Source organism: Mustela lutreola, chromosome 8, assembly GCF_030435805.1.
Source record: "Mustela lutreola isolate mMusLut2 chromosome 8, mMusLut2.pri, whole genome shotgun sequence".
Classification (NCBI taxonomy): domain Eukaryota; kingdom Metazoa; phylum Chordata; class Mammalia; order Carnivora; family Mustelidae; genus Mustela; species Mustela lutreola.
The window spans coordinates 99,563,520-99,589,331 of NC_081297.1; the positions used below are offsets into that span (position 1 = coordinate 99,563,520).

Here is a 25,812-nt window from a genome sequence, read left to right on the forward strand (position 1 = left end):
TTGGTCTGGACATCTGGCCTGAAAGGACTGACGATTCTTTCCCTTCTCTCATAGTGCCACCTCTGTATGTCAGATGGTATGAGAGTGAACGTGACATGTGTTTGGACTAGTGCATTAGTAAGGCTGCAATGAGTAAGAATTGAGGATTTAGAAATCCAGGCCTTAAGAAGTTAAATGTGACTTCCTGGACATTGCCTTCAGCAAATTGCTGTCATCCACACATTTTAACTCTGTGTTGCCTGAAAACATAGAACTTAAATTGCTTTCACATCTTTTTTTTTTTTTTTCGTGTGGCGTTAACTTTGACTCTGTGTTATAATTGGCAAGGAAGAACACCAAGTATCTTTTAGATAAGTTTGTTTCTGATAATTTTTCATGGCGTGCTGGCCCATAGACATTTCTAATTTTCTTGAGATACTTCGTTTTTCTGGTCAAATTAGGTAATGACTCCTACTTGCAAGGCCTCTTCCCTTGATTTTCAGATTCCTGCTCTTGGTGGAGCTGGCGAAGCCCAGAGCCTGCTCAGCTTCCCAGATGGGCTCCACCTGCCTCCTCCTGGTTGTTGCTGCATTCCCTCATGCTTCCTGTCTGGCTCATCTCCAAATGAGCCTGCTCATTTCCTTTCTCTGGAACCTCCCTCCCGTTACAGGCAAGGTTCAAAGGTTCCATAACCAATCCAAGGATGGGGAGGCCCCAGACCTGACCTGCAAACTATGACCTTTGTAAGAACCTCTGGCACCCGTGTGCTAACCTGAACAAGGACTGTGGCTCAGGAGCTCCGGTTTTAATGGCTCTTAGCTGAAGGCAGTGGCTGGCTGCTGGAGGACCCTCAGAGTCTTCAGCAGTGAGCTGTTTTAATCTAGAATTTAGGGTGGGCACTGTGTCACTACTTACCACTGTGTGGTGTCTTTCTCACTTCCATCCAGGCTTCTCCGTGATAGCTTCTTTTTTTCCCAGTTAATTTTCCCAATTCTCTGTGGACTCCCATTGTGGGCACTTGATTAGGGCAGTGGCGTAGATAGAATATCAGTATACCGGGGTGCCTGGCTGGCTCAATCGGAAGAGCATGTGGCTCTTGATGGGAGGGGTCATGACTTTGAACCCCACGTTAGGTGTGTAGAGATTACTTAAATAAACTTAAAAAGAATATTAGACAACTCACTGCTGAAGAGGACAGGGACCATAGCCCAATGCCCTCTTAATAACCAGAGCTGTCCTTAAGGACTGGTCTTCCTCTGCAAACCCAAGAACCCACTACCTCTCCCATTCTGACCGAAACCTCAGAGCGGTGGGCTGTGGCCACATTCTTTTTCCAATTATGAAAGCTGATTAGCCGGATTTGGGTGTGCTTGTCTCTGAGGCCTCTAATAATCTTTCCTTTCTTTGTTACCCAGCTCACCTAGAATTTGAGAAAGTTAAACCAGTTGTGAAAATGTATCCCCTTTCAGAAATGAACAGCATCTTAATTGATTCCCTTTGAAAACATGTTGAACAGGGATTTGTGAGTCTGAGCGTAATCTGGTATGCCTTGAGGTTGGGCTCTCCAGCGGGGGCACTCTGAGGAGACTGGTCCCCCTCCAAGTTTGTTTTCTGGCTCCAAACAAATGAGTGGCTGTTGGACGATTGGCACGCGACCCGGCTTTGAAAGCACAGCCATATAGGGTATTGTGGACTGGTAACCAGGGGCTTTAAAAAGTGAGGTCATGGAAGGCCCAGATGAAACGCTCTTCATGTGGATCACAACTGCAATTAATCTTATTAACACCCTGGGCCCGTGCCTGCTCTCACTGCCCCGCGTGTGTGAGGGTAGTTAAGGGGCAAGCTTTGAAGGCCTCGCTCCTTTGATGATGCAGATGGAGAACAGAAGCGTATAAAACTTTGTTTCTGCTGTTACAGAGGCCTTTTGTGTGCCCTTGCAGATGCATTTAGTTTTGAGAAGCAAACCAAAAAACCCCACACAGATTGATAAGCGGTAGGAAAGCGGGGATGGATTGCAAATGCAATCTTGTAGATGTGGGCTCTGAGACCAGAGAGAATCAATCCGTTGAAAAGGAATGTGCGACGGCCGCCTTCCAGCATCGAGCTGGTCCCAGCACCGTGTTCCCGAGAGGACGGTTTAAAATGCTGTCAGGTTATAGGGAGGCAGGAGTAAACACAGGAAGCAGCCAACGGAAGAGGTGCTGCGGCTGCTGGATCTGCTGGATCTGCAAGGACCGGGTGGCCCAGGGCCTGCTGAGACACGGAAGTGAGGGCTCTTGTGGGGAGGACTGCTTTCTGGGTGGGGTGGGCTCGAGGAGGGGGGGCACACGGTGAGGGGCAGGGTGGTGCATGCACATGAGCTCTTTGGGGGGAGAGTTAAGGGTGGCTGAGAGGCAGGGGTGAGGCTGGGAGAATATACAGGCAGTAGACGGCTCCCATGGACCTTTCCCAAGTGTATGTGAAAGAGGCCTAGTGCAGGGCTCCATCCTTATAAGGTTACAGCCTGGTTCTATTTTTGAAGTCTATTAAAAAAAAGTCATCCTAAAACACCCACCTAGACTCCCTTCTGCTTTTTCTTTGTTGTTTAACAAGTAGCCTGGAGACAAAGAGGTGGTTTAAAATTGTCAGGTTCGACAGATGTGGTGTGGGTCTGCTAATATCCCTGAATGAATACAGGATCCACTTACTAAGTGAATAATTAATAAAAGAAATATCTGTTCTTATGTAATTTACCCATCTGCTCCTAATTAATAATTTCACACTTACAACATTATTACAGGTCTGTTTTCTTAGTTTCCTGCTGTGTGTTTCAACCTGCGGGTCTTCTCAGATCCTAAAGTGCTTTGGGACTCACCAAGGAGGGTGGGAGAGGGAGAGGAGGTGAGCATCCTTTCTGTCCGCAGAGCATCCTGGAGGAGCAGCGTTCCCTGGGGCGCTGTGGACTTGCTGGCGCTTTGCCCTCCCCCTTGGCTGGCTGCTTCTCCTACCCTGACATCACACTTATGCCTCTCTCCCTACAAGGAGGGGTAGAGGGCTATGACAGTCTTTCCTTTTTCTTTGGTGAACAGCAAACATCTTATACAGCAGCATAGGAGCGCCCAAGCTGAAGGTGGGCCACACGAGTCCCTGAACCCCCACCGGGAGGGAAGTAGTGCCCCAGCTCTGTCTGAGTCCCACTGTTTGTAAACATCTTCCCATTGGGTGGGGGGAAAGCCCTGGACTGGCCAGGATGAGTCAGCATGCCATGGCCAGCCCCCAAGATAAGCGTGAGTCTCTAGACGTGGCACCCAGCCGACCGTCAGCGCTGGTGCCGTGAGAACACGGCAGCAAGCAGCACCCTGGACTTTTAAGGTCAGGACCAGCGGCACGAGGCACCCCAGAAACAAGTGCCTTCAGGAATGGAAATCCGTATGACTTCAGCATGTTACTTTACGTTGCTCTTGTGCAGCTTTCCCCAGCTTGTTGTTCATTCACCCTTGCGCACCCTACGAAATCGGTCTAGGTTCCCGTTGTCCGGTTGAGCCCCATGAGCCACACAAAGCCATTTACATTTAAAATATTTATTTATTTATTTATTTGACAGACAGAGATCACAAGTAGGCAGACAGGCAGAGAGAGAGGGGGGAAAGCAGGCTCCCCACTGAGCAGAGAGCCCTATGTGGGGATTGATCCCAGGACCCTGGGATCGTGACCTGAGCCGAAGGCAGAGGCTTTAACCCACTGAGCCACCCAGGTGCCCCTTAAACTATTTATAATTAAATAAAAACAAAAATTCAGTTTTGCTTTTAAGTGCTCCCATGCCCACATGGGGCTGGTGACTCTTCTCCGTACAGCACTGTCTGGAACGCTTCCCTCATGGTAGAAAATGCTGTTGGATGGCGCTGGTGCAGATCAGCAGGCTGGTCCTAATTTGAGAACTTTCTGGGCTCCCTCAGCATCTCTACCTACTTTTGGATCTCTGGGGTGAGAACACCTTACTTACAGGGACAGACTTGAGTGCAGAGTCCCAGCCTGAAAGACTTAGTTGTGTGTGAGAGCCCTTCCTGCATTCATCATGGGGTTTCCACTGTGTACACTTAGAAGTGTACACAGCAGAGTTCTTTTCCTGCTAAAATGTAGTTCAGGAGCATCTAACTTGATTCGTGGAGAGTTTCTTTGGAGCCTCCAAACTCCTTGCTCCCTAGCTGCTGGAGAGGACTTTTACATGCAAACCTGCTTTGCTCTGCTGATAGGTCTTTCCCTGATGGTCGGGGAAAGCTCTCTCAGAGATTTTTCTGTTCTGGTGAGGTCCTCAACACTTCATATGCTATCTTTGTTGGAACAGAGCCTGGAAGGAGGACATTTAAAGAGGTCATTATCAAGGCTCGTTACCACTGGAGCTGGCCCTGCCTGCACTCTGTTTGCAGCAGGGGCTCCAGGCTCCGAGACAGGGCAATACCTGATGTTTTGTTCTGTACCCAGGACAGGCTCGTGTCCTCTGGGTCACTCCGTGGGCCTCCCCGTCTTGTTGGTGACACTGTTAGGGGACTGCCTGTTTCCACAACTGCACAATGTGATTCAAAGTTGTAATTCATGAGTTCGGAATCTCGCCTCACTTCAAGGAAGCATCTCTTGGCCCGGTAAATTTACCCCTTCCACCGATAGATACAGGCTGGCTCCCACCCCTGGCCAGGAGTCGGAGCGGCTCCATATGGGGGCGGTGGGCCCATGGCAGAGAGCTAATGACTCCGTTTACTGAGTGACCGTCATCAGATGCTGTGCCTCCGTTGTCCCCCACTCAGAATCTGTGCCAGTTGTGTGGTTTTTTAAAAAATGACCACTTTTTTTTTTCTTAAGATTTTAAAAATCTATTTGTCAAGAGCGTGAGTACAGGCAGGCAGAGTGGCAAGCAGAGGCAGAGGGAGAAGCAGGTTCCCTGCTGAGCAAGGAGCCCTAATATATGCTACTCCTATCCCAGGACCCTGGGATCATGACCTGAGCTGAAGGCAGCCGCTTAGCCAACTGAGCCACCCAGACGTCCCCAAATTGTGTTTTTAAAAGGGTCTGTACTTTCATTTTTTAAAGAAAACACACAAGGGAGTGGGCCAGGAGTTGGACAGGCTTGACTAGGCTATCCTCCACGAGAGGGTGGAGAGGACTGTCCCAGCTTGAAGCGCTTGGCACCAAGCCAGGCGCCGGCAGGTACTGCATAAAATTGTTGAATGACGAGTTGTATTACATTTTCGTAGCAGCTCTTTAAAGTACATACTGGTTTGCACATTTTACAGAGATGAGAAAACAGATCCGGGAGGTTAAGTAGCTTGCCTTTGGTCACACAGCTAGGACGTGGCAGAGCTGGGATTCAGACCTAGCGAGCCTTGAGTGTACCTGCAGCGGCGGCCACCTGGTCCCTGGGCTGTGAAGGGGGAGCCCCCCTCTCACTCGCACCTGGGAGACGGTCTTCCTGGGTGCTTTTGTAAGGACCTATTTAGAAACTGTCCCTTCTCCCCTTCCCCCAGGCGATTTACAGGTAACAAAGCCCAGATACAAAGGTGGGTCAGGCCAGGTGGAGACCTCCGTCAGTGGGGGGATGCATACTGTCTCCCTGGTTACCAAGGAGTATGGGCCCCGCCCTTTGGGAGCCCCCAATCAAGGCGTAATAGGCTGGTTCAAATGTCTACTAGGGTAAATTGTAACTCGGTCACCTAGCATCACTGTGGAGTTTCCTGTGTGTGTTACAATCTCATTGGCCACCTGTGCGTGGCCAGGTCCGAACGCATGGCCTTTGCCCTTAAAAGCTAGCCTGTAAAACAGAGAAGGGTCGCCCTCTCTTGTAAGAGGTGTGGCCCCGAACGTTTGGTTAGGTTCTTGATGCTTGGCGTGAAATAAAGCTTTGCTTGACCTTCGCTTTGTATCAGTCTCACTCCTTTAATCATGGACCCATTATTGGGGCATAACTTTATCTTGTTGTTGTTTAATTTAAAATGTGATTATTTTTAACTTAAAATGTTAAGTTGAGATAAAATTTTCTGTTAATAGATAGGTTAGCAAGAAGGGCAAAGAAGTTCTCCGTCCCTTGGCCCAGAGAAAGGCTCCCCCGCCCCGGGCTTGCTGATGAAAACACTAGAGGAGAGGCTAGTGGTTCATCATTTTCACAGAACAGATTCTGGAAGGTTGGAAGACTGAATGAAAAGTGGCTTATAAAAGAGAGGACCTGTGACTGCCCCCACAGACACACCTGGGCGTGGCCTGGCAGCCTTTGAGCCCAGGAACAATAAGGACACATTCAGACACCTGCAGTAAGGATACATTCAGACACAGGCGCCCGGTGCCTTTCCGGTCCTCGCCAGCGCAGGTCAAGGTTAATGTCTTTACTGTTTCCTCTCTCCTGTGCTTGCCATGCAGGTTTTGAAAACCCCTCCTTATGTTCACCTGTTGCACTCTTTTACCTACTCTGTCCTTTGTGGGTGGCATGTTTTTTTCTCTTTCTTTCTTGCAAGGCCGTCTTCCCAAAGGCATTGCATTCAGAGGAGGGGCAGGAGGATCCTTCCCTATGGGAGAGGAAAGGCGGGGTGGGGGTTCTCTTGTAAAGGGGTAAAAATTTGGAAGCTTTCCAGTTCTAGAGACTTCTCCAGTTATGACGCTAAGAGAAACCACTCCGGGCGGAGCTTGTGACTTCTCTGCCTTTCTCCCAGCTTCCGGACTCCTCCCCTCAGACGCTGCGTAGTTGTCATTTCAGAGGCCTTTACCCCTCCCCACCTTGCTCACTCCTCCCTAGCCTGTGCCGGAATGTAAACCCCGCCATGGTGGAGGTGTGGCACCCACTGTCCCCATGCTTGCGTGAGAGCCTGGCATACAGCAGAAGCTCAAATACTTGCTCAGAGAGCAGCCCTTGGTCCGTGGCCATGAGGTGTGCAAGTGCTAGGTCAGTCGACTTCACATAAGAGAGGAGATCTTAAAAGTTCTCCTCCTCCAAAAAAATTATAATTATGTGAGGTTGATGAAGTTCTAGAACCTAGGTGAGGTTCGGTGGACTGAGGTCCGGAGCTGATGACCAAGAAAGAATTCTTGAGACATCTTTGATGCAAAATGGTGGTTTATTAAAAGCACGGGGAGGACCCGTGGGCAGGAAGAGCTGCTGCCCAGGGCTGTAAGGGATGGCAGGTTATGTACCCTGCGGTTGGGGGAAGGTGAGGAAAAGGGAGGTTTCAACGGAGTTTTCATATACTAAAGAGGGCCTACAAGGATACTGGAGGCCTTGAGGCTGGATCAGTGTTGTCTTTAGGCTAGCCATTAACATCAAGATAATTGGGAGATTCTTGGTGGGATATCCCAATCCTGCTATCAATTGTCTTTGTTAGTGAGATTTAGGACATTTGTAAGCAGGGGGAGACTCCAGTTTTTCAGGATTGTGATCTCTGCAAGTTAACTATTTATGCGGGTCAGGGGTGCCTGAGGAATGCCACACACATTACCAAGGGGAGCTTTGTCTTCCGCCAGCCTCCTGCTCCATCATCAAGGGGATTGATGAGCTCTTTTAACTTGTGGGTGCTGTTTCGCAGTATATATGTGTGTCAGATCCCTTTGCAGTGCACCTAAAACAAAGTGTTGTTTGTCATTTGTATCTCAATATTAAAAAATCAGGGTCCCAGCCTTCTAGGTATTAGCTCCTTCTGTGGGATCTATGTTCCAGTTGATCCTTTAATAACAGGGTGTTCCGCCTTGAAAGGATCTTGGAGGTCCTTGGGGCCCCCTCCTTTCTGAACTGCTCCTATGGTTTCCTTGGGTTTTAATCTCTGAGAAGGAAGGATGGTTGTCACACAAGTATGTCTCAGTTATGCCTGTGTAAGTGATCCAGGGGGGGCTTTCTCTTTCCAGACCAGCTAGCTCCTTTGACTTCCTCAAGCTTCTGGGAATGCTGACGTGAGGAGGCCTAGGGGTGATTGGTGCTTAGCTAAGCATCTGCAGTGAAGAACTCCCTGGGGGCTCCCGGCTGGCTCAGTCTGTAGAGAGTTGGAGCCCTGGGCTGGGTGCAGAAATTGCTTAAAAATAAAATTTTTTTTAAAAAAAGATTTTATTTATTTATTTGACAGAGATCACAAGTAGGCAGAGAGGCAGGCAGAGAGAGAGAGAGAGAGAGAGAGAGAGAGAGAGGAGGAAGCAGGCTCCCTGCTAAGCAGAGAGCCCAATGCGGGGCTCGATCCCAGGACTCTGGGATCATGACCTGAGCCGAAGGTAGAGGCTTTAACCCACTGAGCCACCCAGGTGCCCAAAAATAAATTCTTAAAGAAAGAAAGAAAAAAAAAGGGAACTCACTAAATTGACTTGACCCTGCCTCTTTGCTCTTAATCATTCTCTTTGTCTCTTCTCCTTTTCGTTCTTCGGCTTCTCCTGTGTCTTAACTTAGGCACTAAGCCCCTGTGGTGGGCATATGCTGCAGTATTGGTTCGTTAGCTATTTTGTTCATTTTTAAAAAGTAACTGGTTTATTTTAGAGAGAGAGTAGGGTGCGAGGGAGGAGCAGAGGGAGAGAGTATCACAGGCAGGCTCCATGCTAAGTGACATGGGGCTTGAGCTCACAACCCTGAGATCCTGACCTGAGACCCTGAGACCCTGACCTGAGCTGTAATCAGGAGTCGGATGCTTAACTGATTCAGCCACCCAGGCGCCCCTCTTTACTTTGGGGGTACTTCCACCACCAAGATTTTATTTATTTTGACAGAGAAGGAACACAAGCAGGGGGAGTGGGAGAGGAAGAAGCAGGCTTCTGGCTGAGCAGGGAGTCCGATCCGGGGCTCGATGCCAAGACCCTGGGATCATGACCTGAGCTAAAGGCAGACGCCTAATGACTGAGCCACCCAGGCGCCTCCACCTCCCATGGTGGGGGGGGGGTACTTAAAAACTTTTTTTTTTTTTTTTAAAAAGACACTTATTTGACAAAGAGACCGTGACAGAGGGACTTCAAGCAGGGGGAGTGGGAGAGGGAGAGGCAGGTTTCCTGCCAAGCAGGGAGCCTAATGTGGGACTCGACCCCAGGACCTTGGGATCGTGACCTGAGCCAGAGGCAGCAGCTTAACCGACTGAGCCACCCAGGTGCCCCTGGGTACATTTTTAATGGTGGGCCTTTGATTGCCTTGATTCCTAAGTGGAACCATCTTGCTCCATAGGTCATACTGTTAAGAGCAGCAGCAGATCTTTGCAAAATTGCCATGTTAGGCCAGGAAGCACTTTTGAGATGAAGATGATTCACACTGCTGGTCTCTTTTATTTGCTCGGAAGTAGACGTGGGCCATTGAGCTGAGGGCACAGGATTAGTGGGCGACAGACTCTGGGTCAGAGCCCTGGGCATGCTGGGTTTGGGCTTCTTTGTCACGGTGTTCTCATGCCCTGCTGGTGCCACATCTCACATTTGTGAAGTGGAGACCTCTTACTGGCCACTTCTTAGTATTTGCTGGGGAGAGCCTTGGGCAATCTACTGAAAAAGGAATGTGGGAACAAAGCCTCATTATCTTTTTCAGCTGTGGCCTGTGACCAGTGAATTGTGGATCGGAAAGAGCCGGGTAGTCAGGTGCAATGTATGTTTTGAATTTCCTTAGAAATAGTCACCGAAGCTTCTGAAAAGTGACTTTAATCTACAGCTTTTTTTTCTTTCCCCTTTCCTAACCAGTGACCCCAAATAAAGGATTGCTTTGGGGTTCTATGTTGGCAGACCGAAGGCTCCCCAAGGGACTTTGACGCCCCCTCCTCCTGGCCAGATAGGGTGCTCTCTCTGTTTCTCCAGCAGTACCGACACCGACCCATCTGACTTCAGGGCGCTGCTAAACTTGGGAAGTTACTGACCTACTTTATAGTCAGCGTACCCCTATGTTCAGGCTCTGAATTAAAAAAAACTTGACACCTGAATGGATCAAGAGCCATTTTATGTTGGTTTTTTGTTTTGTTCTGTTTTGTTTTTGCAGAGTTTATTTATTAGAGAGAGAGAGAGAGCGCGCGCGCGTGCATGCGTGCGAGAACATGTGCACGCGCATGCAGGGGGAGGGGCAGAGGAAGAGGGACACGCAGACTTGCTCTAGGTGAGAAGCTCCATTCACAGCCCCGAGATCATGACTTCAGGTGAAATCAGGAGTTGGACAACTGACTGATGGAGCCACCCAGGCACTCCTGGAGCCCTTTTACGTTCTTTATTAAAGTGTTCCTGCCAGTTCTTTGGTTGCCACTCCCTGTGGCTTCGTAGCACTAGCTCCCCATAAGAAAAGATGGCAACAGAGACCGGCTTGGGTAGCCTCTGGTAAAAAGGTAGACACCTCTTCAGAAGTTTTGTAGTGGAGGATAAATCAGTCCATATTTAGCTGCTCTTCTCTTTTTGACTTGAAGCTAGTTAGGACCCTTCATCCTTTTGAGTTGCTACTCAGGGTTGAATGTGATCATGTAGCCTTTGACTCAGGCAGGGACAGTGGGAACCTGTTTGTGTTAGTGGAAACAACACAGAGGACCCGATTAAAATTGAGTTTGGTCTGTTAACTAGTTGGGTCATCCCCAGATGAGTGTGTCACACAACTCCCACCCCAAGAGGTCTCAGGAACTAGAGTTACTGAGGGTTGATAGGCTTTGGGGGAGGGAGTCTCGCCACCACGGAACAGCTGAGTTTCTGCTGGCAGGTGAATTTGCTCAGAACTTGATCTCCTTTGGAAACTGGAATAATGTCTACTTGGTTAGGTTGTTGGGAGAGTGAAATGCAACACGAGGCAGGCGTCTTGGATAGTTGACTTCACGGGGTCCCCGTACACTGAGGTTTGGGCGCCTGTGACTGCATTTTTAAAAAAAAGATTTTATTTATTTGACAGAGATCACAAGTAGGTGGGGAAGCAGGCTCCCTGCTGAGCAGAGAGCCTGATGCGGGGCTTGATTGCAGGACCCTGGGATCACGACCTGAGCCAAAGGCAGAGGCTTTAACCCACTGAGCCACCCAGGCACCCCCCTGTGACTGCATATTATAGAAGGACGATACATACTATCCTGTGATGGTTGAGCTCTTTAGACAGCAAACCATTGGGGAATCCTTCAGTGGTAAGAGGGTTCAGCTATGTCGTCGCAACCACAGTGTGGAAGGTCAGAGCTGGGGTGAGACTGTAGGGGTTGGGAGTGGTGAGAGTGATAGGGGAGATCTGGCTACTTGTATCTTGACATGAGGATTTGTTCAGAAGGTACGTTGCCCTCTGGTAGTTGTGTCTGATTGGGTCATTGGTGAGTGCCAGCTAACATCACTACCTTTTTGCTTATAAATATGGTGAAGCTATAAAGACCATAAGGTTCATAGAACATGTTAAAGGGAAGCTTTTGGTGTGTGTCTGTGGATACTGTTTAAAATGGAAATGACCAGTCTTGCACGTACTCCTAGAGAATGGTGTTTGTGCAGAAGGGAAATTTAAAAAGGACAACTGTACAAAATAGTATTAAGTGTTCCTTTTAGCTACTGATAGATTAGTTTTATTCCATATAGCCCTCAGGAAGACTTGGTCTGAAGGAATGAAAGCCATGTTTGGTGGATGACCCGGGAATTTGACAGTGAGAGGGCGTGTGTATGCCTCCGTGCCAGTGTGTATGTTTCAAGGTGAAGTGCTCCAGAGTTCTTGTGTGGAATGCGAAAAGAATCCTGGCTTATCTGCATTTTTCTTTGTGCTTGTTCATGTGTAACATGGTTTGTTTTCCTTCTAGGATGTGGAGAAAGAGAAGGAAACCCACAATTACCTCAGCAAAGAGGAAATCAAAGAGAAAGTTCATAAATACAACCTGGCTGTCACAGACAAGTTGAAGATGACCTTGGTAAGCACCTACACCTGGCAAAAGACAGATACAAACTGTAGGTCTTCCCATCCATGTGTCTTAAAGTCTCTTAGTAGCACTTGCAGCCATTAAATGGTAAGAAACACCAGACGATGAAGTGGAGTACTTCTGCAGCTTTCAGATGAAAGTTCTATTTTGAAGTAGCTTTATCGCACCCATCAGTTAATACTTGAAAGTTTCGTGACCTGGGGCGCCTGGGTGGCTCAGTGGGTTAAGCCTCTGCCTTCGGCTTAGGTCGAGATTCCAGGTTCCTGGGATGGAGTCCTGCATCAGGCTCTCTGCTCAGCAGGGGGTCTGCCCCCCCCCCCCTTCTGCCTGCCTCTCTGCCTACTTGTGATCTCTCTATCTCTCTCTCTCTGTCAAATAAGTAAAATCTTTAAAAAAAAATTTGTGACCCTGGAAAGATTTTTAGCATCAAGGATTGCCATCACCTCTTTAACATACAGGTGGTACCTCAAATTGTGATAAGGCTTACGTCTGTTTTCTCTTGTGCAAATAAGTCGGGAAATGTCGGGAAAATGATTTCATGCTGGTGGGTTAGAATAGAATTGAGCCAGGATTCCTTCTGGCTGGTTGCCTCAGAAGGTGGGCAGATGTAGTATTCAGCTTCCTGCACGTTGTTTGGGTCTCCTGCTCTGCATTGTTCGGGGCTCCTGCTCTGTGGAACTGAACACTGAACTCAGTGGGGAGCTGGTGGAGGCGGGAGAAGGCATGGGGCGTAGTGGCAGGGGAGAAGAGCCAGAGCAAAGCCAGAGTATTCATTTGCCTCAGACAGGACCGGTGTCTCTGCTTGTCCTCACATTTGGTGACTTTCCTGGAGGCACCTGCCATCCCGTGGTGCCCGTTTCCAGGGCCCTTGGACTTCTGCCTCTTGGGCTGTTGGCTGTGAACTGACAGTTCAGCCAAGGACAGAGTGACTGGCTTAGAGCAGGCCCTGCTGATGTCTGTGACCTTTGGGGGAGGAGCGCTACACGTAAACCCTTGTGATAAAGGATTCCTCCCCAGTGGGACGCCTTGAAGAGGAGGAAACGGGACACATGCTCTCGACTTTCTTCTTCATTACTCCCAATGGTGATGCTTGTCTATTTTCAAACTCGCTTTTCATCAAAGGAGAAATGCTGCACTCAACCATCGGCTCTTCCCCCCACCCCCCTGGAGATGACGTTGCAAAAATAGAAATTTGAAGTGTTGTGGAATACTTTTTACAAGAATGAACAATTGAATTAGTATGGTAAATTGATCTTGTGGAAACGAAGAAAAGCAGTGGACCAAAAAGGGGGGTTTTTAAAAACGTTTTAACTGTCTGATTTCTTCACTTTAAAAAAAATTTTTTTAAAGATTTTTATTTGATAGAGACACATCGAGAGAGGGAACACAAGCAGGGTGAGTGGGAGAGGGAGAAGCAGGCTTCCCGCAGAGCAGGGAGCCGGATGCTGGGCTTGATCCCAGGACCCCGGGATCATGACCTGAGCTGAAGGCAGACGCTTAAGAGCCACCCAGCGCCCCTAACTGTCTCATTTCTATGTAACACCTAAGGCTTTATTTTACTAAAACACTAAAATAGGTTTTTTTCCTGGATGTAAAAAGAAAAAGTGAAGAGCAGACGATTATTACTGTTTTTGGTGACTAAGAAATAGTAAGTCTACCATCAGCGAAGACAAGTGCTGAACTCAGCAAGTTGTGTATTTTAAATACGTGCAGGTTCCCCCACCCCCCATGAAAAGCGTATCTCAATAAAATGGGTAAAAAATAGTATATAGAAGGAGATACAAAGTTAAGACATGTTAAGACAAAAAAGACAAGTGCTTATAATATCTGTAGTTGGCACTGTAGCTGCTTGAGGCCGCCAAGATGCATCATCACGCGCCCCCATGCCCTGTGCGATGTGGGGTATGCTGTGTCCAAACATTTTGGCGAAATTGATCATCTAGGACACGGGGTGATAGGCACTAGGAATGAGGTAGCTTGTTTGGGTTCTGTTCCCTCGGTTTTGGGTGTTTCCAAGTGACACACAGAACCTCTCCCCTTCCCTCCCTCCCTCCGTCCCTCCCTGATTTTATTTATTTGAGAGGGAGCATACATGTGCATGCGTCAGGGAGGGGAGCCCATGCAGGGACTCCATCCCAGGTGCCTAAGATCACAATCTGAGCCAAAAGCAGACGGTTAATGGACTGAGCCAGCCCAGGCGCCCCACGACCTTCCTTCCTTTTCTGTGTAATAGCTGCAGAAGTTTCCTTCCAGCCAGTTGGCCCCGACCCGTCTGCCACACACCAGTGTGTCTTGGGATTTGGCTGGCCTCTGCTTCGGTGGACTGTAACCTCTCCAGTGGGCCCTGACCTTTCACATGTGGTTTTGGAGGCGTCCCTCCCAGACTGCTGTCCCCACAGCACGAGGAGGCTTCTATTGCCACATCTGCCCTACAGACCCCATCTCTGGAAGCACTTTGCCAGGGTAGTGTTAACCTCCCTCTGAGGTCCTTCCCTTCGGGGCGATCTTTACTGAAGCTGTGCCACAGAGCAGTAAAAGCACAGAACCAGACAAAGAGTATCTTGCCTTTCATCTAACTGTGTGTTTCTTCCTGCTTCAGAATTCAAATGGGATTTACACTGGCTTCATTAAAGTCCAGATGGAGCTCTGCAGACCCCCTCAGACTTCTGGAAAACTCGCTCCCGGTAGCAATGGCTGTATGAACACGCTTCACATCAGCAGCATGAACACCGTCGGGGAAGTGATCGAGGCCCTGCTCAAGAAGTTTCTTGTGACCGAGAGCCCTGCCAAGTTTGCACTTTATAAGCGTTGTCATAGGGAAGACCAAGGTATGTTGCCAGGCCTCAGATGAAAATGGTGTCTGCTTTTATGTCTTTGTCATCCTGAGCAGCAGGAAAGCTGCTGGGTGTATGTATGTCAGAGCCCAGGGACAGGTTCTGGGAGCCATGGTGATCCTGGCTTAACCCTTTTCCCATTTCCTGGCTTTCCATATTCCTCAGTTGGACACTTTGTGGGTCTGAGGCGTTTCAAGGCATCCACATGTGATGGGCATTTGTGGAGGATTTTGTGATGTGTGCACCAGGGGATGGCTTTGAGTTTTTTTGTAAGCCTTAATTTTAATGCTCTTCAGGATGAAAAAGAATGCTTTTGTGCTTGAAGGTTTCATTAGCACATTCCACGTTTGATGTGCCTCTGAACAGGGGTGGTCTGGGGGACTTGCCTCCTTGGAGACTTGGAGGATGGGCAGGCGCGTGTGTTACTGCACATTTGCAGACTTCCTGATGTGCGTGGCATCATCCCGGGTTCTTCTGTTTCCTGAGCTCGCCTCGCTATCCGTGACCTGGGGGCAGTGTGGCACCCAGCCCCCCAGAGGCACATACAGTGGATAAATAACATTCTCCTCTGGGGTCTGCCTGTCTAAACTTCATGCCCACATGCAGCGAGTCGGAAGAGGATAGTAAGGAACTGTGTGAAACTGAACATGGTAGTTCAGTGCTTGAGCAGAAACTGATCACCAGCAGTGAATAACCATGATACTGGGAGTCATCAAGTGCTTGTTTGGAAATGCTTAAAATGTGTGGGCAGTCCGGCTACTTAACCTCTGCTTTTTTGGGGTAGAGCCTCCAGCAGCAATGGAGGAAAATAGACTAACTTGATGTGCTAGACATAGCCTTCACTTGTTGGGAGAGGAAATGCAGCTAGTTGCTGAGTGTGCATACTTCTCTTTGACCCCAAACCATGGGCTGGGCCCTGCAGAATACAAAGAGGACCCTAGGCCAAGGTTCCTACTCTCAGGAGGCCCCAAACTTGAAGCATGGGCATTTACATCTCCAGGGAAATAAGTACCTGTGATGTGGCCATATCCAGAAGTGCCAGGATACCATAGAGGAGCTCAGATGGGCTATTCGGCAAGCTTCGTTGCCTGCCCGCTGGACTTGAGCCGCATGGCCAGACAGTAATAGCATCCTGTTGAAATATTATCCTCATGGCTGGCAGAGTCTTTCAGCACTGCAGGCAGTGCTAGTACCCTGTGTGTGTCTCTGTGTGTGTCCCCATGTGTTGCAAGAGACACATGCCTGCAGCCAGCAGAGCCCGCGTTCTGACGGCTTGGTTGGTTTGCAGCGGCTCATAATTCTAAATTAATGTATAGAGAGATTCACTCTGACTTTGTTTTCTTCGATGGTATGTTTTTACTGTTTCTTAAAGGGGCTGCAGATCCTTTTGTAAGTGTATTATCTTGCTTTCTAAAAGGGGGAGCAGAATAAATGACAGGTCCATCCTTGGACTAATACCCATTAAAATTCATTCCTGAGGATTATTCCCTTTGTAATCGAGGCACAGTGCGTATTGTGCAGCTAGAACGGAACTAGCGTAGATTTCATTCCACCTCCGGCTGTTCACAGCGATAGGAGAGGGAGGGCGGTGACTGGGTGGCTGGGTCACGGGCTGTGTTGCCTTGATCGGGAGGAGGGGCTGGAAAGCCAGGCGGATGGTCTGGGGAAAGACGGGATCCTGTGTAACGGGCTGCCTGTTTGCTTCTGCAGTCTACGCCTGTAAGCTTTCGGACCGGGAGCATCCGCTCTACCTGCGTTTGGTGGCTGGGCCCAGAACAGACACGCTGAGTTTTGTTCTTCGTGAACATGAAATTGGAGAGGTAAGTGATTGTTCATTCTTGCTTTCCACTGTAGAGAGCAGCTGGCCCTGGTTTACTGCTTGAGTCTAGTGACTCTATTTCCTCGGGGTTGGGGAGGGTTGGGCAGGAGGAGAGAGAATGCACGCAAGCGGGCATCTGTCTAGCTGCCTCTCTGTGTCTCTTGGGATGGGGAGAGGAGTCTGAAGGACAGCTTTCTGTGTGTTTCTGAATTGTCAGAAATGAACCCAAGGTTAGCCTACAATAGATTTTTTTTTTTTTTTAAACAATATCTGTTCTCTTGGTTTATAATTCTCAGAGGTGGGAAAAGAGCAAGTAAGAAATCTTTTTCCCACCCGAGGATCCCATTTCACTTCTACTACCTCCAAATTACCCTAATGCAGCTAAACTGTGAAAGTTGATACTCTCCATATGTTTGCTACAAACGTCTCCAGGCTCATTCGTTTAAAGAGAAATAGAAGGAAATGGAATTAAAAAAAAAAAAAAAAGGAAATGCAGGAGTTTGTCTACCATGAGAGACATAAAACTTTGTAGAATCTTTTTTTTCTTCTTGCCACAGTGATTTAGAAATTATGTTTGTATATGCATCATTTGTCATTTTGTCTCCAGGGAGGATTGAATTTAGGCCAGTTCAGTTGAAAAAAGCACTTTATATGGTCCAGCCACCAACTTTAAAAGGACACTTGAGTAAATTCCTGGGTCTTGGGGCAAGCCATGGGTCTCCGTCTTCTGCCTGAACAAGAAATGGCATGAATTGTCCATGTAGAACATTGTGTGATGCAGTGAGAATAGTTTCCAGGTTTAAAGTTAGGAAGCCAGGGGGTGCCTGGGTGGCTTGGTGGGTTAAAGCCTCTACCTTCAGCTCAGGTCATGATCCCAGGGTCCTGGGATGGAGCCCGGAATCGGGCTCTCTGCTCAGCGGGGAGCCTGCTGCTTCCTCCTCTCTCTCTGCCTGTTTCTCTGCCTGCTTGTGATCTCCGTCTGTCAAATAAATAAATAAAATCTTAAAAAAAAAAAACAAAAAAACAACAAAGTTAGGAAGCCCAGAGTCCACTTCCTACCGGTCCTCTTGTGAGTTTAGGAGCATGACGTTCGGAGAATCTTCCAGTCTTCAGCCCTCAGTTTTGAAATCTGTGAAATGGGGCTAAAGACTTTTAAAGGTGGTTTTGAGTTACAAATTAAAAGTACATGTAAACATGCCGTGTAAATTATGTATCTGTAAGTTGGAGCTTGATCTGGGGAGTTTTAGGAAGATAGTGCTTTTTTTTTTTTTTTTTTTAAGATTTTATTTATTTATTCGACAGAGATCACAAGTAGGCAGAGACGCAAGCAGAGAGAGAGGAGGAAGCAGGCTTCCCACTGAGCAGAGAGTCCAATGCGGGGCTTGATCCCAGGACCCTGAGATCATGACCTGAGCTGAAGGCAGAGGCTTTAACCCACTGAGCCACCCAGGCACCCCGACAGTGCTGTTTTAATTAACAGAATATTCTATTGTAGAAAGTTTGTTCTCCTACTCCATGTTTCTTACTTTAATAACCAGGTCAGAATTCTCCAGACAGCCTTCTACCATTATGCCTACTTGGTGGTTTTATTCCATTTGTTCCATCTGTTTTACTTGTATTAGGTTATCTCTGGTCCTTTTCCCTCCCCACACCCCTGGGAGTTTCTGTCAGATATTGTTCCTGGGGCCCCTGGGTGATTTAGTCCCTTGAGCTTCCGACTCTCGATTTTGACCCCCATCATGGTTTCCTGGTAGTGAGATTGAGCCTGGGAGCGTTGCATGGGCTCAGTGCTCCGCACTCAGCGAGAGTCTGCTTGGGATTCTCCCCCTCTTCCCTGTCCCCTGCTTGTGTGCACGTGCTCTCTCTCTCTAATTAATAAATAAATAAACCTTTAGTGGAAAAATTGTTCTGCCTAAAGCCATGATTCTCAGCCTAGGACCCAGGGCCCCCTTTTGGAAGGTGTTTTGTTTGGAAAATAAATTTTAAAAACCCCTTCTGGTGGTGCCAAGTATCTTTCTTGACCTTTACTGATGAATTAAAAAAATTTTTTTCTTAAGGTGCCTGCTAGGGGTGGCTGGGTGGCTCAGAGGTTTAAAGCCTCTGCCTTCAGCTCAGGTCATGATCCCAGAGTCCTGGGATCGAGCCCCGCATTGGGCTCTCTGCTTCTCGGGGAGCCTGCTTCCTCCTCTCCCTCTGCCTGCCTCTCTGCCTACTTGTGATCTCTGTCTGTCAAATAGATGAAATCTTAAAAAAAAAAAAAAAGTGCCTGCTAGGTGCGGGGTGCTGTTGGGGAAGCAACTCAGAGTCTCCAGGGCAAGTGGCAAAGCCCAGATAGTGAGAAAAGAGTAGGTAAAGAGTAGGTGAGGGAGACGCTTAGCAAATGATCCCCATAATTTTTAAATCTTTTGTGATCAGGGCTACTATTGCTCAATGAGAGCTTCTCATAGGTGTTGTTCTGGGTCAGAAGGAACAGAGGAAGGAAATCATGGAAGACTTCTTTGAGGAAGTGGCATTTAAGCTGAGACTTGAAGGTTGAGTAGGAGTTTGCCAGGCAGAGTAGAGAAAGTGAGTGAAGCTAATGTAATGAGTGGGACAGTGTGAGAGAGAAAAGGGAGCTAGAGGGGTCAGGGTCTTTCAGACTTAGCAGGAATGACCAGGGGAAGCCGCTGAAGGTTTCTAATAGGGGAGGGACATGCCTAGATCTGCATTTTATGAAGAGTATTCATATTCAGCTTGGCTCCTGAGGGAACAGATGGGGGAACAGAAGAGTGGTGTAAGGAGGTTATTGGGTGAGTTTGTCCCTCGGCTGGAGCAGAGGATGGTGAATGCAGAGGGGGGTAGCAGAGGTAGTAGAGAAGAGCAGGCCAGTTGGAGAGCTGTGTAGGAGCTGGTAAGATTGTGGGAAGTGGAAGAATGTGGCGGTGATGGTGGTGACTGCAAGGAGAGGCAGAGGAGAGTGGTTTCTGATGCTGCTGGGGTCAGGTAGAGAGGGGCCAGGTCAGCCGTGAAAATGTCTGGTGCACTTGGGGCCCTGAGTGCTTTGGCCCCAGTGAGATCCGCTGTGGAGAGCTGTGGAGGCAGGCAGAGGTGCGAGTGGGCCCGGGTTTCCTCGGAGGGCCCGGGTGCTGGGGGAGGGAGGCTGGGGAGCGCCTCCCCCCACCAACCCCACCTGTGCCGGCCCACGGTCTGACTTCAGCACCTGGGTTTCTCCTTCTTGTGTCCTTGCACAGTGGGAAGCCTTCAGCCTTCCAGAGCTACAGAATTTCTTGCGGATCTTGGACAAGGAGGAGGACGAGCAGCTGCAGAGCCTGAAGCGGCGCTACGCGGCCTACCGCCAGCAGCTGGAGGCGGCCCTGAGCGAGGTGCGGACGCCCGGCTAGGCGCGCCCTCCCCTGCCGCCCCTGGCCGAGAGGCGCGGGACCTGCGTGCGCAGCCCCAGCCGGGGTCTCTCTCGCGGGGTGGGGGGGCCGTCCTCGCGCCCCGTGACGCCGGGGGCCTGCCCCCTCGGACCCCCGGCTCTAGTCCCCGCCGCCTTCCGGCCTTTCCCGGCGGGGCGGCTGCTGCCCGTCCGACGACCCCGCGGGCTCACCTCTCGGCAAGCTGTGAATCTGTGGTCTCCCCTCTGGGGCCATCTAGGCGGCCTGGAAGCACGACTCTGGGTTTTGTTTGGTTTATCTTTCTTCCGTACTTTGTTTTCGTTGATTATGTGATGGTGAAGTGGAGCTGAAGGACGTGCAGATGATTTTTTTTTTTTTAAAGCTTAATAAGGAATCTCTCTGAAGACTGTCCTGTGTTGAAACTACCTGTCCGTTTTCTGTTTTCGGTCTTGAAATGTCCGAGGAAGCGACCTGAGGGACTTCGGAGGCCCCGGAAGCCGGGAACTCGAAGGCCTTGAAGGGTTTGGTTAGGAGTTGGACTGAGAAGGTGAAGAGCAAGTTTGGAGGAAGGCGCCAGCGGAAGTGGGGAGCTCTGCGGGAGCGTGGTTGGGGTGAGGGGCGAGTGGTCGGGGAGACAGGTGTGTTTGGTTATAGATGGGAAAGCCTTGGGTTTTGAGATGTTAAGCCCATCGTGGTAGTGCTTGATGGGCTGGTGAGTAAGACCCGGGAACAGAGCCAAAGCAAGTAGGAGCTAGAGCGGAGGGAGGAGCTGGGAAGTGTGCAGCTGCCCAGAGAATGAGCGGCCAGCCAGGTGGACCAGAGGGGGTCCTGTGGTGTGGGTCGCCCTCTCTGGGGACCCGTCCTGGTGCTCTCTTCTGGGGGTGGGGCGCTTCTGCGGGTGGTGGGGCCATGACCGAGGGCTAGCTCAGGTTACTGTCCATCTCCTACCCCGGGTCCGGTCTCCTACCCCAGCCAGCTGTTTCCTGAATGGAAAGGGAGTCTGGATAGGGGGTGGCAGTTTTCTGGTTAGCTGCGAGATTTGTCAAGTAGAGAGCTCACTGCATACTTTTGTGACAATCACTCCCCTTCTTTCCCTAGTTTCCCTTTTTCCTGAACCCTTCCCCCTCTTCCTCCTCCGCACTTCGCTCCTCCCCACCTTCTCTTACAAATTGCAGTCTGTTCTTCTCTAAGGTAGATCCTAGATGTGGAGTATACACCCAGTGCTATCAGATCCTCCTTCCAAAAGGAGTACTTGACTGAGGAGGAGGGTGGCCAGAAAGGGAGGACTCCCCTGCTGCTGCCCTGCCACACACCAGCTGACCACACAAGAGGGGCTCTTTCTGGAAATGCTCTAACGAAAGCAGGTGTTCTGCCAACCAAAGAAAGGCGTGCAAAACAGAAGCCTTCCTTAAAGCAGGTTAAATAACCTCGTTTTTTGCAGCAATCTGAAAACAAGAAAGCCGTGCTGTGTTCTCAAGGGGCCTTATAATCTGTTTTTTTTTTTTTTTTTTTTTAAAGTCTAGATACATTTTGTTTATAAATTCCCAAGGAATTGTCAACACTTTGGTGACACCTAATGGATTCTTTTTGAAATTCCAAGGTGCTTCATTTCTTTGCCTCTTAAGTGAACTGTGCCTTTTAAAAACTGCATTTCTGTTCCCTTCTTGGTGGCACTTCCGACTTTGCAGAGAGCACCCGTCTTGTTGGAGGCAGGTGGTCTGTGTTGTGCACACACATTACTGAGACAATCCGATCTTCCTAAGCTTTTTAAGGAGAGTTGGGGGCGGGGAGTAGAACTAGCTATAAAATATGTATGGGGCACATCTTGTTTAATTTTGCATGTGACTTCTTTTTAGTGCATCAATGAGGTTTTAGTGACGTTGTCATCCAACACTTTACCTTTATTGTTCAGGGAATGCCTTTGTGATTTTTTATACTGGTTTTACTGTTCAGATTGTGGCTTGGGTTTGAGTATACTGCTATCAACCACCTGGTCTTTGAATTGCCCACCCAGTAAGCTTATATTTTGTGAAGCATTTGTTTTTCAGATTAAGACACTGTTAGAACCTACAAAAGTAGTAGCTGATGGTTATCTGTGAATTTTTCTTTCTTTCTTTCTTTTTTTTTTTTTTTACTTGAAGTAGATTGTCTTAAACAGGCATCCTCCTCTCTAGTATCCAGAACCTCGCTCGTTGTCGTGTGCACTACAAGTTGCAGTTTGGAAAACTTGCTGTATTGAAATTGTCAGTACATAGTTCTTGGAACACTGACATTCTCTCCCAAACACTGGTTCCTGCAGCAGCATTTTTCATGCATAAAAGAAGAAAAGGCCACTAGGGCCAGAGATTTTTAAAAATCACTGTACAAATTCTTATGTTAAATTAAACTAAGCTTTGCTGTAATACTGTTTTCTCTTCAATATGTGATGGTACCAGAATGTTGTTAAAAATGAAGGGGGTAGTATTGCAGGGGAGCATTTTAAATCACAGAAGTAAAAAAGTTATAATATTTATAATTTTGATGAGTTTATTTTAATAGGGAAGATTTTTCTTCCCTGCAGTTGTTTCTGGAATGGCAAATTGTTTCCATTATTAAAAGTCGAAGTTGTTAGCTGGTGTCTGTGTGTTTTTATTTGCGATAATAATATGCCCGGTAAAAGGAGGTCGCAGGAGCGGGACGAACTGCTTTTGCGGACCCAAGAGAACACGTGTGGGAACGCAGGGACTTAGTAGGTTTGAGTGGGGCACATTTGTTCTCTCAAGTGTTGCTTTTCCTTTGTCTTACTCTCTCGGGAAGGAAACCCTCGCTGAGTGTCTACCTGTACAACACATTCCTAAAACAGTTGTTCTGATTGTGGAATATACATACGTTCAAAAGTGTATAAAGCATGTGAACAAAGAATTAATACAAAGTGGATGCCCTGTGGCCCCTTCCAAAAACAGGAGGGTCCCATTAGTTCCTTAGAAATCCTCTCCCGGGGTGCCTGGGTGGCTCAGTGGGTTAAGCCGCTGCCTTCCGCTCAGGTCATGATCTCAGGGTCCTGGGATCGGGTCCCGCATCAGGCTCTCTGCTCGGCGGGGAGCCTGCTTCCCTCTCTCTCTCTGCCTGCCTCTCCATCTACTTGTGATTTCTGTCAAATAAATAAATAAAATCTTTAAAAAAAAAAAAAAAACCAAAAAAAAAAAAGAAATCCTCTCCCTCCACCTTCCCTACCTGCCTTTAGTTCTCTTGTCCTTGAAACAGACCACTTTCAACGTTTAAAGTGTGTATTTTTTGGTCAGCATGCCTGTCCCACACAGGATGGTGGGATGGGGAGTATTTGGGGGAGTCCGTATCTGTGAGTGGGTAAAGGCTCTGTGTGCTCCTCTCCTGTGCCTGCTCTAGGCAAGCATTTTTACTGCTGCACTGCCCCCTAGAGGTGGTGGTGAAATCAGACTAGTGCTGCACCTGTTGGTGAAGGGAAACATTTCCAGAAAAGCACCATAGTTGTTTGAGAAGTGAAAATATTATGATAGAAAATGATGGCTTTGTATAGATCTCTCTGATGAAATATCGAGAGGAATCTGGTTTGTTAGTTCAGCCTGGGTTACTACCCAAGGTGCACGGGGAGTTTTTTTGTTTGAATTTTTATCCCTTAAAGGGAGTTAGTTTCCTGCCCTAAGCTTTTTGTCAGAATTTATCACCAAATGATAACCTGTTTAGATTTTCTTATTTTGCAGAATCCTCAAGAATAGTATCTTGCATTTTGTTTTAGAAAGAATGGGGAGGGTGCCTCAGTAGGTTAAGCATCTGCCTTGGGTTCAGGTCATGATGTCAGGGTCCTGGGATCGAGTCCTGTGTCGGGCTCCGTGCTCAGCAGGGAGTCTGCTTCTCCCTCCTCTTCTGCCACTCGCGCTGCATGTGTGCTCTCTCTCACCCTTTCTCTCAAATAAGTAAATCTTTAAAAAAAAAGGGGGGGGGACGCCTGGGTGGCTCAGTTGGTTAAGCAGCTGCCTTCGGCTCAGGTCATGATCCCAGCGTCCTAGGATCAAGTCCCACATCGGGCTCCTTGCTTGGCAGGGAGCCTGCTTCTCCCTCTGCCTCTGCCTGCCATTCTGTCTGCCTGTGCTCACTCTCTCCCCCTCTCTCTCTGATAAATAAATAAAATCCTTAAAAAAAAAAAAAAAAAAAAAAGGTTGGGGGGATGTCTCTGTACTGGCAAATTCACATGAAGTGTTCACAGTGTGCCAGGCTGTATTCTCCAAACCTCAGTACATATTAACGCTTTTTCTCTACTGTGAGGTAGGTATTGTCAACATCCACATCTCACAGATGAGGTGGCGCACTGAGGTCCAGCAGCTTGCCCACCGCCTCGCTGAGAGAGCGGCCGAGCCAGGTCCTGGCCCCGAGCAGCCCTGCCGCTTCGCTCCCCCGGAAGCTCCGTCCAGTTTTCCAATGCACCTGCCAGCAGGAAGCCCGGGATGTTGCCAGTCCCGCGCTGAGCGGTTTGTCAGAAAGCAAGCCTCTGGGTGCGGTGGGGGTTTGTGGGACGTGGAAGGGCAGCCTCGATGTCTGAGTGCTCTGTCATCCTTGTGTGGTGTTCATTCAGCGTCCCACTGAGGTGGTTGTGGGTTAACACTAAGCGTCTCCCGGTGTTTTCATTCCGCAGGTTCTGTTGTGCGGGAGGCTCCTGGGGCAGCTAGCCCGGCCAGTGTTCCCACTGCGGTTAGTACCATCATTCCCGGCACCACCCAAAGAGCCTCCTCGGGGACTGCGGAGTTCCCCATTCGCAAAGGCTAGAGCTTTCCTCCCCCACCAAGGATGGACCTCTGCAGAGGAACACGGGAAACCAAGCATGGAGTCTTGAAAGTCCTCCCTTGTCGGTGTGCACACCCGCACAGTTGACCAGGTGCGCAGAAGAGCAGCTTTGTACAAGAACTCCGGGAGGGAAGGGGGAGGGAACGGGAGTGGGCAGCTGTAAATAACTTTCCAGGGCGATGTCATCTGCATGGTTGTGTTTTGGGTTTTTTGTGGGGGTTTTTTGGTTGGCCCTTTTTGGTTTCATTCTGTTTTTCTGGCAGAACTTTCCCTCTAATCCTGCAAGGTGAGAATGGCAGGAAGAGGACAGACCCTTTTGATCTTAAATGATCGTTTCCAGAGACAGCTGTGACTCACGCTTGGCTGAGGCAGGACTTGGCAGCAGCTGAGCTGCCAAAGCGCCCCTCTGCTTCCCCTGTTGGAAATGGGAATACTGACATTCTTACATGTTGACACACAAACAGCAGAACACCCAGGGCTCTTGGTATCCTTCCAAGGAAGCTGGGGGTTTTGGCTTTGTTTTTGGAAGGGAGTTACTTTAAGTGGAATAGTTACTTTCAGCCTTTCTAAATGAGCCTCACCTTTAAGGCAGCTGGCTCTTCAGTGGCACAGATCGGGGGTGCTGGCAGCCTCCCCTTGTTTTTGCCACCCTTTGTTGGCAAGAGGGATTAAGGAGATCCTGCTCAGTTCCTTTCTCTGAAGTGGGGTGCTAGGGGCTTTGCTTGTGAGGGCTTTCCGAGAAGGCGGGGCTCCGAGAGGGCAGGGCTTGGGGGGACAGAAGGACAGAGAGAGAGTCTCAAGCAGATTCCTGAGTGCAGAGCGTGACCAGGGCTGTGACGCAAGGCTCAGTCTTACATGGGCCTGGGACAGTGACCTGAGCTGAAATCAAGGATTGGAAGCTTAACCGAATGAGCCATCCAGGCATCCCGAGGGCTTTCAGATTGTCAAGTGCGATAGGATTTGTTTAAATTACAGGAATTCTGGAGCAGCACACTAGAATCCTTGAATTGTTACTCTTGCGGGTAGGAAAGCAACCGCTTCAACTCCAGTGTTTTATACTGAGCTATAAATGGGGTCTTGAGATTCTTTTCAGTTTCAAATGACTTTTCCTTGCATATGTAATCTCTCAAGGAGCATGTTGACTCAGTGACTTTTAGGTAGTCAGGCATACATCATGCCTTCTCAAGAAAAGACCC

The 25,812-nt window shown here is 48.8% G+C and overlaps 1 protein-coding gene and 1 long non-coding RNA gene across 2 annotated transcripts in view; both read left to right on the forward strand.

Moving 5' to 3' along the window:
• The window catches only part of RASSF3 (Ras association domain family member 3), a 77,915-nt gene extending 57,627 nt beyond the window's left edge, over positions 1-20,288 (forward strand). Inside the window, exons 2-5 of the mRNA XM_059186228.1 lie at positions 11,673-11,780; positions 14,389-14,617; positions 16,334-16,443; positions 19,673-20,288. Coding sequence (XP_059042211.1) covers positions 11,673-11,780; positions 14,389-14,617; positions 16,334-16,443; positions 19,673-19,822 — 597 coding nt within the window. The 3' untranslated portion in view covers positions 19,823-20,288. The remainder of the gene's footprint in view (positions 1-11,672; positions 11,781-14,388; positions 14,618-16,333; positions 16,444-19,672) is intronic.
• Positions 20,289-20,315: 27 nt separating this feature from the next.
• The window catches only part of LOC131839102 (uncharacterized), a 28,694-nt gene continuing 23,197 nt past the window's right edge, over positions 20,316-25,812 (forward strand). The window contains exon 1 of the long non-coding RNA XR_009356795.1: positions 20,316-24,707. This is a non-coding gene — a long non-coding RNA (uncharacterized LOC131839102). The remainder of the gene's footprint in view (positions 24,708-25,812) is intronic.